The sequence below is a fragment of the Aplidium turbinatum genome, chromosome 13 (assembly GCF_918807975.1).
Source record: "Aplidium turbinatum chromosome 13, kaAplTurb1.1, whole genome shotgun sequence".
NCBI classification, from domain to species: Eukaryota; Metazoa; Chordata; class Ascidiacea; order Aplousobranchia; family Polyclinidae; genus Aplidium; species Aplidium turbinatum.
In genome coordinates, this window is record NC_137484.1 from 7,794,521 (window position 1) to 7,807,350 (window position 12,830).

The 12,830-nt window shown below is 35.8% G+C and overlaps 1 protein-coding gene across 1 annotated transcript; it reads left to right on the plus strand.

Annotated features, from left to right (window-relative positions):
* Positions 1–10,462: 10,462 nt before the first annotated feature.
* LOC145782414 (uncharacterized) lies at positions 10,463–11,872 on the plus strand. The gene has a single exon (XM_082594199.1). It carries the CDS (start codon positions 10,463–10,465, stop codon positions 11,870–11,872), a length of 1,410 nt encoding a protein of 469 aa, XP_082450325.1.
* Positions 11,873–12,830: the final 958 nt, after the last annotated feature.

The window sequence follows — 12,830 nt, forward strand, 5'->3', positions numbered from 1 at the left end:
TGGAACTGAAAAGTTTGCTGGCGGTAAGGCTGGTCAGACTCTTAACACCGTTTACAAACGCTGAATCCGTGCAAAAAAGAACTGATTTGATGGCTGGGTTGTGGCGCAGCACTGGATAACTACTTTTGTGTTGTCCCAGGCTTCAACGGCTTGTGTTCGTGGTGTGTTGCGTGAACACGAATTTGAAACTTGTATTCATTGACCGAGACTTTGGCCGTTGTTTGGTCTTCTAAATTTAGTTGCAGAAGCGCTATGCCTTCCTTTAAGATGTTAGCAAATACTCACCTCAAGTAAGAACACAGACTCATGGGAAGCATCGCACTCAACATGCTGCTTTGTCTGACGTCTGTGACTTGCAGTTTTTTTACTCCTGCCTCTGGTCGCCGTCATTAATCTGGAAAAGTTTCCCGCTACAAGAATTTACCACGTGGAGGTTGCTGACACAAATCCAAGTTCTTCCATTCTGCTGACCTCAAACTTTCTGTTTCATACAAACGGCGAGAGAGAAAGAGATGTTTTACTTGTCTTTCCACCATGAATATGAGAGCGATGACACGAAACTTTTGTGAAAATGGCATTTAGTAGAAAATATGTTTTCACCATGACATGGAAGAAACTCGCAACGATGTTGTCAGCAATAGCACAACCAAACTAAATTAATATGTATCTGTTTAAACAATTAATATAACGAATGTAAGCAAGCTGTTATAATGGCAATTTCAAAGGTGAAATGCTCATGACAAATATAGCACACTAGGCTAAAACTCATAAAAATATCAATGTGAAAGAGCTATTGTTAGGGATACAGGCATCAATAAAGCAGAATTAAGGGAGCTAATTTGTGCTAAACCCATTTTAATGAGGTATGAAGAGGGCGGTTGAGATTTTAAATTTGATGACTGGTAAACAGTTTCGTTCAATTTTTAGTGTTGTTTCTGCCCGTTCCAACAGCCACACTCAATAACGGCCAAAAAGCCGCATGCGGCTTGCATGCAACGACAACCACCTCTTTTATGTAATACAAACTTTTTTTTGTTACTCGTCACTAAGAGCAAAGATCAAAAGTGGACGATTCTGATTTTTCATAACCTTGATCAGGGATACTGACCTTGATCAACAAACAGCGGTTAATCTTTTTTTAATCAAAGTCCTAGATATTCTTGTTATATCTTCACCTACACACAATTTTATGCTCTAAAAGATGTTGAGTGGTATATTCAAAACAAACATCGCAAAGTGCAGTGCCGTCGCATCAAAGTATGTGTGTGGTGTCGCTCGAGCAAAACTTTTACTCACTTTTTTCAGTTGCAGCAATGCTCTACTTGCTTCTTGCAAACTTTTGGTGCTTCGGGGAACATTTTTATGGTCATTATTTGTTTATTAGCATGAAGTGCAACAACTTTTCCCTTTTACTGCAAGTCTGGCAGTAATTTAGTGATTACATAACATGGTACGGTAACACCAAATGCATGATATGTGAGTTTTCATTCTTGTCAAAATGTTCATTTTTCTTGATAAGATCGGAATCTTTGAGCCGCACACTATCCCACGCAAACCCTAGACCTCCCCGAACACAAACAAATCAAGATTGTGCAAAAACGGATTTTTAATACCTGAAAGAAACTAACAAACACAACTATTTCAAAGTTGCAAACTTGTGGTGGAGTGTTGTAACAGGCAAAGGACTTTGGTCTGCCATTTAAAAGTGTTACACAAAATTAAGGCAGTAAATAGTCAATATGTCCCACATCTTTTCAATCAAGTCTGCAAGAAGCTTGACTTTTGCTGGAGCGAAAACCATATTTCCAAGAAATGCTTATTTTTAGATTCGGGTGTAGCAACACTGAATACTTTAACGATTAAGCAAATTAGTTAACTTATCAACTTATTCGGTAGACTAACTTTTCTTTATGCGCTAACAGTAATCCGCTAAGTAGAAATTAGAATCCCCGGTATCTGATCAACATTTGACCTGCGCGTAAACTAATAGTCGTGTAATAAAACAACTAGCTTAATTGGCCGAATAAAAGATTTGTTACTGATGCATTTAACCCTTAAACTAAAGCCAATAAAAAAAAACTCTTTAGCCATTGAGGTCTAACATTTTAATTATATGTCTTTTTACCATAATCGAAGTTAGACAACATTGTCAATATTGTAGGCTACCATAAACATACTAAGCCGAGTGTCACACACACACCTTGTCAAAAGTAACGCGGTCAAAATATAGCATTTTATAATTCGTTTTCGCGTGTTAGTGTTAATTTTGCGTGTTGTTAATGTCTTTTTCATTTTGACAAAGTTGTTTCTTGCTATTTCTATTCGTTTCAATGTTTCTGTATAGCATCTGCCATTTTCAATTATTGTGTGTCCCAGATAGATAAAACTTTTGACTTGTTCGACCAGCATTCCGTCAATAACAATATTTAAACTTGGTGCATTGTCTTTTCTTGTTATACTGTAATCATTATCTTCGCAATTTTTGTGTTAATTTTCATGTAGTATCCTTTTCCAATATTATTTACTTTTTCTAATTTTTTTGGAGAGCTTCTGCTGATTCAGCCAACAAAACAGTGTCGTCTACAAACCGTAGGTTGGATACGTTTTTACCTTCTATGCTGATACCCTCCATGCCATCAACTTGTCTAAAAATCATTTCAGTAAACAGTTTCATTTCATTTCAGTATTTCAGTTTAAATCATTAAAATTCTTTACGTCATCATCAAATATACTTTTAGATTTTACTTCAATGTTGAATCAAAGGTTTTAACTCCAACTTCAACAGGGATGATTATGAATACTAAAAAGCTTGGGCGTTCATCAGGACAATAACGTTTCTAGCACTGGGGATGATTATGGTCAAATACAAAGTATGCATGCGTTATAAATAAAAATCACTGTTGGGCCACAGAACACAAGTGACCAAAATGAGGTAAAATTTGTAAACAATATATGGGAGCAAGCCCCCAGACCTTCAGCTAAAATAGCTTCATTTATGAACCTCGAATTTTCTATTGTCCGTTTGTTATTATCAATTCTTGATTTGACGGAACTTTGGTGCCTCACTAAAATATTTTTCTACATCCACTACTGGTGTTTATCATCAAAAATTCTTATCGTTACTTGAAAACCTATCTTGCCCAGATTGGATTTCGATTGCAGACATTGCCATGCCTAAAGCAACAACAGAAAGAAATTTCAAAAACAAAGCAAATATTAACATTTTACACGAAGTTTTCAAATCAGCGTGCTTGCTCGAGGCAGTTCAAACATGTTCGTTAAGCTTTTAAGCTGTAAATCGTTTTAATCAAAAACCTCATCACCAATCAGTTTCGCATCGGATTTCAAGACGTTTAATTAAAATACGCTCTGATGATACTACAAGTATTTTATACCTGCAAAAATAATTTTAAACAATAAGCGTAGGTATCTGCACTCATGCTATGAAGAGTGCATACAAGATCATTCGCTTGTTTACAAATATACAGTATATCGATATACTTGTTCTTGTGCAGTCCTTCTATATGTAAATTCGACTAACCCAAAAGCAAAAAAGCCCAGGTAAAAAAAATTCATTCTTGCTATTTCTAACGTCTGCAGACGTTGAATTAATATAAAAATGATGGATTTCGTTATCTGAGAAGCAAGAAAAGAATGTGGACTTAGTGCAAATCTTTAACAAGCGTGTGAAAAGTACAAACAAGAAGTCATCTGCTTGAGGCTAATTTTCACACACGACTTTTCTACACATTGAGAAGGTATTTGCTGCATCGCAACAATTGCAGCAGTGGTGGTCTAATGATCATCGCTTCAATTATCTCAAAAGTCCTAACTTTTATTTTTTCAAACATCAACCCCAGTTTTTACAGTTTTTTTTCAAGTCAACAAACCAAAATTTAGCTTCGATTTCAGGGTTTCCATGTGATTTTTGCCCATGCGTTCATTTTATTTGTAGTTGAAAAGAGCATAAGTGAGCTGCTTGATTTTACAAGCACAAAATCAAACACTTTAAATTCTTGGTGAGACACGGAGAGATTCCTCTTTCTGCAGCTCAGCTAACATGTGTTATGAATTATTAGCATTGCACAAACTAACCAAATGATAGGGCTTATAACTTAAGTAAGAAAACAAGGATAATTGGTGACGAGAGTGGGAGAGCATTTGAATTTAGCTAATTTTAGTAACAACAGTGCAATTAAAGACCATATTAGAAACTGCCAATCGTGCTCAAATAATAAACCGTCATTGCAGTCTTTCAAAATTGTACGTAAGTGTTTGTCCGAATTCGAAACCAAAATTCATGAGGCATTGATCATCAAATCTTTAAACCCAGGGCTCAACAGACAATTATTTGCTTGCGGAGCTTCTTACCTTTTAACAGTTTTTGATTGAATTATCACGTCTTGTGCTTTTCGCATTACTTTGTTTTGTGCCACTATCTCTTGTGCTTCTGTCTTTCTTGCGTAATCTGCCTGAGTCCTTGTCTGAACAATCAATTAATTTTACCTCTGAAATACTTGACCCGTTGTGCTGTGTAATTTTCAGTTATCATTTTGTTTGAGCGAGGCAGTTTCTCAAATGTTTAGATTTGACCATATTTTTGCTGTGATACTATATGATTCTTTAGCATTTCTTTTAATAATGTATTTTTTCTTATAGGTTTGAAAAGGGCTATATGACTAGCCGAAAACGTTCGCTTGTTGTTTTTTGTTTTTATAATGTTAAATGTAGTGTTGTTGCTTAGTTATGTCTGTTTATGGTTTAAAAGAGTTACCTCTCTACCCAAATTGTAAAACAAGGATAAGGTTCTAACTTTATGTAACGAGTCGAAGGGCTACTAAAAATTTATGCCGGTCGTCTTCGTTTGGGCCTTTGTAAATCAAGCTGCTAAATTTATGTCAGGTGCATGGCTGAGTGGTGAGAGCCTTTCAGGATGTAGGACGTTCAATCGCCGATTCCACACCACTCAAAAGTACGTGGTACTCTTTGTGGCAAAACAGTTAATGACATTCTCCTAGGTGGGCACAATAATTGGCTTCCTTGCCTTCCTTTCAAATCTTCACTCACCCAGCGTAAGCCTGGATGCAAAATAAAACATGAAACTTTTTAAATTGCATGAAGACAGTGCAGTGTGGCTAAAAAGCGAAGCATATTACAGTAAAATCACATCAAATATAGTTAGGGGAGACCGGGGATAGCTCGGACGATTTTTTGAAAACAGCCCATATTTTTTTTTAAATTACACAGCAAGTTTGTAAATGTTATTTTGTTGTAAACCTTAAAGCTTTGCCAAAAAAGGGTAGGAGTATCGTTTGTTTCAGAAAAACGGAAATGCTTATAAAAAGCATAATTTCTACGGTCCTCAAATGTCCGAAGTCACCCCGGTACCGGGGTAATTTCGGACATGCCTGGGGTCATCTTGGACAGCAATTTTATGCAGACGTTTTGAGTTCATTTGACAGTTAATACAGAATATTTGTTTTTCTTTTATATATTCGAACCATTATGTCTTTAAAATCCAATAAATTATTCAAAAGATCTGAAAATAAGATTTTGTTTAAGTTTGATTTTTTCCACGGGGATGCTTCGGCATTGTGTCCGAAGTATCCCCGACCACGTGACTACATGTAAATAAAGAAAATATGGCTACCGAATTAACTGCTGGTCAAAATCATCACTTGCTTATCTGAGTATAGCTTTCTAACTACAACCTCAATCAATAAAAAGTTTGTTTTGGTTAACTGCAACGAAATTATGACCTTACACGTACAATTTTAAAATCTTGATAACACTGATAAAATTACTTTTTCGGCCTCAACTTTCTAAGACAACCAGACATACTTGCAAACTTTATCCTGATTTGTAATGGAGCCACAAAGCTTTGGTAAACGTGATTTAACAATACTCTACTGTGACGTCAAATGCCTTATCCGAGGTATCCCCGCGTCCGAACTATCCCCGGTCTCCCCTATTACTTTTTTAAAACTCTACAGCCTGATTCACCCTAAAACCTGAATCGCCAAAAGGTCTTGAAAATATGCAAAGCAGTAAATTGGTAAAGGTACCTGAAAAGATATTAGACATTATACCTAACATCATCTTCAAGTACCTAGGCTTACAGTAAAATCACATCAAATATAGTTATTACTTTTTTAAAACTCTACACTACAGCCTGATTCACCCTAAAACCTGAATCGTCAAAAGGTCTTGAAAATATGCAAAGCAGTAAATTGGTAAAGGTACCTGAAAAGATATTAGACATTATACCTAACATCATCTTCAAGTACCTATATCTTTACTTGGTATTGCAATACTATGCAAAGAATAACCGACGTTAATCTTTTCTAGATCTATAATAACCAGATCGCATTATCAAAAGAGAGTGCTTAACTAGCTCAATGCTAGGAACAAGATTAAACAATAATACTGTTAATATTACAAAAAGTGCTCAATGCCAAGCAGAGAAAATAGTTATTACTTTCTAAAACCTCTACAGCCTGTTTCACCCTTAAAGGGGGATCATCAGAAGGTCCTGAAAAATATGCAAAAGCAATAAATCGGTACTGAGCTAGTTGAGCACTCTCTTTTGATACTGCGATCTGGTTATTATAGATATAGAAAAGATTAACTTCGGTTAATCTTTGCAAAATATTGCAATACCAAGTAAAGATAGGTACTTGAAGATGATGTTAGGTGTAATGTTTAATGTCTTTCATATTTTTCAGGACCTTTTGATGACCCCCCTTTTAGGATGAAACAGGCTGTAGAGGTTTTAGACAGTAATAACTATATTTGATGTAATTTGCTCTACTTGGCGTTTTTGCTTGGCATTAAGCAGTTTTTGTAGTATTAATAGTATTTATTGTTTAACAGTAAAATCATATCTCTAAGTTTTTTCATGATGACTAATCAATCTAACGAGCTAAAAGTATTAACAAGTTGACTTGGTATGAGCAAAAGCGGTAAGCTCGTATCGGGCAGAGTTTAATCCAATCTGCAGACAAAAACAATGCGATGTATGCGATGGTTTGTGTAGCTTTAAAAACTGCTTGTGATGTCGATTGTAATTTGTTAGTTCATTTTGATTGGTGCATTTTGATTGTTAGTGTATTTGTTTTCTATTCAATTTTAGGAGGATCAGTCGATTGTTGTTGCATTGTTTGAAATTTTATCTACCATTTACCTACAGGTGATGTTTTCTACAAACGGTGTAGTTTCTATTGTGATATAACACATAAACAAAGTCTGCAATTCAATTAATATAGAGTATTCAAATAATTATAAAGGACTCAGTATTATCGCGAAGACCGCTTCAAATTAGCGTATCTGTACTTGCAAAACTATTCTATCAGCGATTTAAGTGTGTTTGTTAAAATTAAGGTTTTTAGCATAATAATTTAAGTCAAGAAAATGTACTTAGTGGTCTATTTTAGTAGTCTAGGCACGCAAGTCTATTTTTAAATTACTACCAATTTTTATCAGATCACGTGCGAAAGCTGATTTTCAAACTTCAAATAAATAGAAATGTGGTTTTTAATTAACCGGTGCGATTGTTAAAATATCATGCATTTAGTAAACAAGTAGAGCAGAATTCTCAAAATTTCCATTATACAAAAAACAGTTTTTTAAAACCTGTTATTAAAAGTTTCTAATCGTTTCTTAACTTTGTCACGCATGCAATGGTCATTTTGTTTCAACTTGTTAGTGATTTAGATTTCTAAAGTATACAACCATATTTATCTATTACATGTAATTATACTTAATTGATTAAATACTCTTGTTGCTGTCTAGGTCAAAAATTGTGCTCTTTTATGACCTCTCCATCCCTGAATTGAGTCTTCAAACTGCGATTTTCGGTGACCTTTCTCCTTCATAAGTCACTTTCTTCTATTTAAAAAATTAGCATTTTCTAATCTCCACCCTTAGTTTCGCGTCAATATAATTGTCGCTTGTTGCCTGAATTTATTTATTTGAACTTGTAATTAGTGATAAATTTTGAGTCCCACTCACTGTGGGTTAAAGAATGGTAGCAAGTGCTGATTATTTTGATTAATTGTTCAGTTGCACGACAAATGGTGTTAGGGAGATAACGCCACAAAGCAATCGCTCATATGCACAAGGTTTTATCTCTCTTTTGTTGTAAACGCTACCACAAATCAGTCAACAAAATCAAGATCTGACAAGGGTAAGGTAAAGATGGTCCAATACTTGATTCCAAGTGTTAGGGATGAGAAAATAAGGTTCTCATTGTGCTAAGCCTTCCGCACTAAGGAGAGTAGAGTGGCCAGTTCCTTTTTCTCGGCCGCCTTTCCTCTCTGACAATGAAGCGACCTCAAAAGCTCTGGCGACGATGGTTAAAATCTCAAACTGTAGAGTCAAGTGGCATACTTCAAGGACGACCTTCCAATCTCCATGCAATTGCAGTTAATGATGAAGTAGCGTACAGGAAATAACACGTCAACCATTAACAGCAGCCTTGCATTGCATGCCTCGGCTCGGGCCCACTGCAGAGGTAAGAACAGTAACAAAGTGGGCTACACGTAACTGCAAAAATTAAGCTTGTAAAAAAGCTTACTTAGGTCGAGCATTACCAAGTTTTTGGTCATTCAAAAAAATGTTGTTAAAATAACAAGTGTTTGCCGCTAAACAATATTGTTAGTCGTAAAATCTGAATCTTAAGTCGACTGCCAAATAACTTGATACAAATCCGGTGGTAGGCTACTCGTTTTCAAGTTGAAACTTATTTAGTGTATACTGATAGTTTAATGTCGATGTATTTGTAAACAAAACTTGCTTCAGACTTTGCAAAATAACAAAGCTCAAATAAAAAAGTCAAATCTTCCAAAACTTTTCTTATGTAATTCAGAAATGGTCATGAGGAAAAATTTGATGTACCTTCATTTTAGCATTTCCACATCTCACATAATCAACTGGACAGGTTTACTCTAGTCCGCGATATATACACTTAAAATATATTGTTCTGCAAGGTAGATTTAGCATCCTTGCGGTGGTCAATAGCCATAACTTGTTATTTTTCTGCTCAGAAATGATAAAAAAAGGTCGACGTTCTTAGCGAACAAGAATGTCGAGATGAAGAAAAAATAAATATTTAATTTTAACTTATTTATCGCGAGCAGTGATTCCGCTTTAAAACTAGCCTACTGTAGATATAAAATTGAACTATAATAAACTTTGATATTGCATTAACAAACAAATGGAATTTTACTTCGGTTGGTGAAGACATATCAAGGAACTTCATTCTGCCAATCTCGGTAACCGGCCCTGCGTCAAGAGCCTCTACAAGTATACGAAACTACCGGGAATAACCAATCAAGGCTTTGTCAGTCCAAGGATAAAGATTCAAAACCAACCAACCAACAAACAAGTAATTAAAAAGTTTATTCTTCAAAAATGTTCGTAAACAATTTGTCTAAAATTTTTATTTTTTCCGATACTTTGCTCATGCTTGTGGATGTTTCAATGTTTCCATTTATAATTTATCAATTTATATTACACAAACCTTCAAATAATAATTTAATGTTTATAACTTCAATAAAGCGAGGCAAGCAAAAGCTGCTGATGTGGTCTATGGTCCATTGAGCTGATGTAAGTCAGTACTCTGTGTAGGCCTACATTCAAAACTATTTTGGAAGTGGTAGCCTGTGGTAAATTTCTGAAATATTGTATATAAATTTATGCAAGCGATTTATTTCCAAATATTTTGCATTGTATCAAAAAATTAACGATGAAGTCATGTTTAAAAATTAAAAAAAAAATCAACCGCAAGTGCAACTGTTTTAAAGGTAGCGCTGATACGTCACTATTCAATTGAGTCAAATAAGAATAATTGTTGTTAATTTTGAACGGCGAATTACGCCGCAAATTGTTAGTGTATCACACCTTCTTGTTGAGAGAGTTAATTAAAAGTGACGCAAACTCAAAAAAGAAAAAAAAGGTGGACTGAAACGCTTGCCTGCTGCACTGACACTTTCTTGGTTTGTTCTCCAACGCGCCCAAACAACGTTAAAGATCAAAATGTTAAATATACACGATTTCTGCAAAGGTAGTTGGTAACAAAGCAGGCAAAGCCGTATAAATGTGATTTTATGGTACAGAACGATTTAGGAATTCATTTTTCGAGCTCGAAAAGATTTCGGCGAAAACATAAGAAGCATTTTCATGTCAGTTTTTCATCAAAATTGTCTTAGCCTACACAAACTAATAGTCAGCATACTGGTTATGTAAGCATCCCAAAAAATTGGAAAAATGATAGAATTGTGTAAGCCAGTGTGTATAACGGTTTCTTGACTATTATGTGGTAGGCCTACATATTTGTGCTAGTCGCAAAAATCCAGTACATTTTAAGGTTGAGACAGGAAATTTAAACGTCTTTTTTATTTTTTAGGTTCTCATAGCTTTGGATTTCAATTTCCCTATTATATTTTAAACCAATCGTGGTGTGATGTCTTTGTCGTGCAACAAGGCTATTTTACCCGTGATTTCAAAACCGAGTCATCCTCAAAGAGCAACAATTGAAAACATTCCGTTGAATACGATCGAAGACAAAGAACTGCGCAAGAAGTTGCGTAATCGTCAATCAGCTCTAGCTGCCAGAGAGCGAAAAAAAGCTAGAATGATGGAGTTAGAAAAAAAAGTCGCTGAACTCCAAGAATCTGGAAGAAGAATGGAGGAAGAGAATCAATATTTAAGAAAGAATCTTGAAGTGCTTGTAAGAAAATACCAGCAAGCAGGTATGCCACTTCATAGTGAGAACGAAACATTGCAAATGTCTCAAACAGTTGCAAACCAAACAAATTACCCTCCTCATCTGAATTATGATAACTACCGTCGGAACGAAAGACCCGAGCTTTCTCAAAAACGTTACGAAATTCCAGTCCAAAATTTTGGGCAAAATTACCCGGTGATCACCGGCAAAACACAAGGTCTCATTGAAAACAGATTGTGTGATGAAGTATATGACGAGCGACAGCAGAAAGCTTTGGCCGCGGTTTCAAGTGGAATGCGAACACAACAACAAGGCTTGCATAATGGACACATCTTTGCATCTTCTTATCAAAAGCCCTTTGTACCACTTTCACAAGCACGTGTGAACGGTCCCAACCTTTCCATTAAACACGAAAATTTTGATTTTCCTCAAAACCAAACCCAAATTGAACTTCAAGGAGGTAGTATACAGCCTCAGTGCAATGACAACTACAGATCGCAGACAAGCGTTTCTTTAAACGCAGTTAACTATTCAAACTGTACCACAAAGACCACCAAACCTTTACCATTTTTACCTGAACAAGATCAACAAGTATTAACAAGCCACGGTGTCCAAAGTCTTTCCCTTAAAAGATCACTCTTTTCCATTGCAGCAACTCCTGATTTCTCCTCTAAACGCCAAAGAAGCAGCGTAAGCACTTCATCAGAAATGAGCCCTGAACATAAAATCGACCGAGACACAACAAGATCGACTCCACTTAGACGGGAAACTAGATGTAACAGCCATACAGAAAGCAACATTGACGATTTACTACAACGTTCAAATGTGACTAGCTGCACGCGTTCTTTGTCTTCTGCAGAAATTCCAATTGTAGACAATTTATTATCTTTACCAACGCAACGAGACTTTTACTTTAATTCTGTACTTTCAGAAGCAAAGCAAAACACTCTTAAAACTGACTTTGAAACACATTTATCTTCGAATAATAGTGATACTGATAACAACAACATTGTAGAAACAATTGACTTTCAAGACATGCTTTTGGATGATTATTCTTCTGTGTCCCCATCAAGTAAAACTGGAAGCGATTTGAGTACAGACGACCCATTGGATTGGGTTGATGATAACTTAATTTTTTCTTTGTAATTGTATTGTATCTTGAATTTGATTCCATTTGGTTTCATTGTGCCGTATTTAGTCATTAAAAATGCCGTAAGATACCTCCCTTCAAGTTTTCTTTTGTTATTAAATTGGTTACTTTTGCATTGATAAATGGTGGGATACAGTTTATATATCGAATCCATAGACAGCGTAGCTTTGAAATATGCGTCGTTGTGGTCGTTTTGTACTTGTTAAGTTTGCAGAAATATTTGTGATCTTTTTACCATTGCTGCTGTTGCCTCTGCAACACGTTACGAAACTCTGTATTGCCAGTTAATATCTTGCTTTTATTAAAATTCAAATTAAGACCTCGTTTGCTTGTTTCAAAGCTTTTGTATGGGAAAAAGTCATACATGTCCTCAGCTGAATGTAGAAGAGAATCTTGCTGCAGACAGTTTCTTCGATTCGTCGTACTCAAACGTAAGTCCGACGGTTGAAGATTTAAACTTAGTTAAAGGAGAGGAAAAGATCTCCGTGTTCATTTCCAAGTACAGTATGTCATTGAGTGTCTTACCGAAGACGCAGTCACGCAGCCGCATGCTCTAGAAGTGTGGAACAAGCGCCCTTTCTAGCTTCGTACCAGGGCCCTCGCTACTCAGCCATGTAGTCTCATCCAGAGATGATGTGGTGACCATAGCTGGTTTGGTCAACACAAGCTAACCAGGCCCTTGTGAACTTTATCTGTCATATGTGCGCCATACAATTTTATTCTTCTCGGAAATTTAAACGTTAAGAGTTAAACAATTAGTTTTTCAACACCAATACCCAAATTGGTAGCGAGTCGAAGAATTTGCAGAAACCAAGCAATAAGTTATTGAAAGTCACTCAGACAAGCCACTTTTTGCGCTGCAATATTTAGCTTATAAAGACAACGCAAAAATACATCGGCTTTGTATATGACGTTTTCTCTAACAAAGCATTTTACCATTGTATCTATGACGGA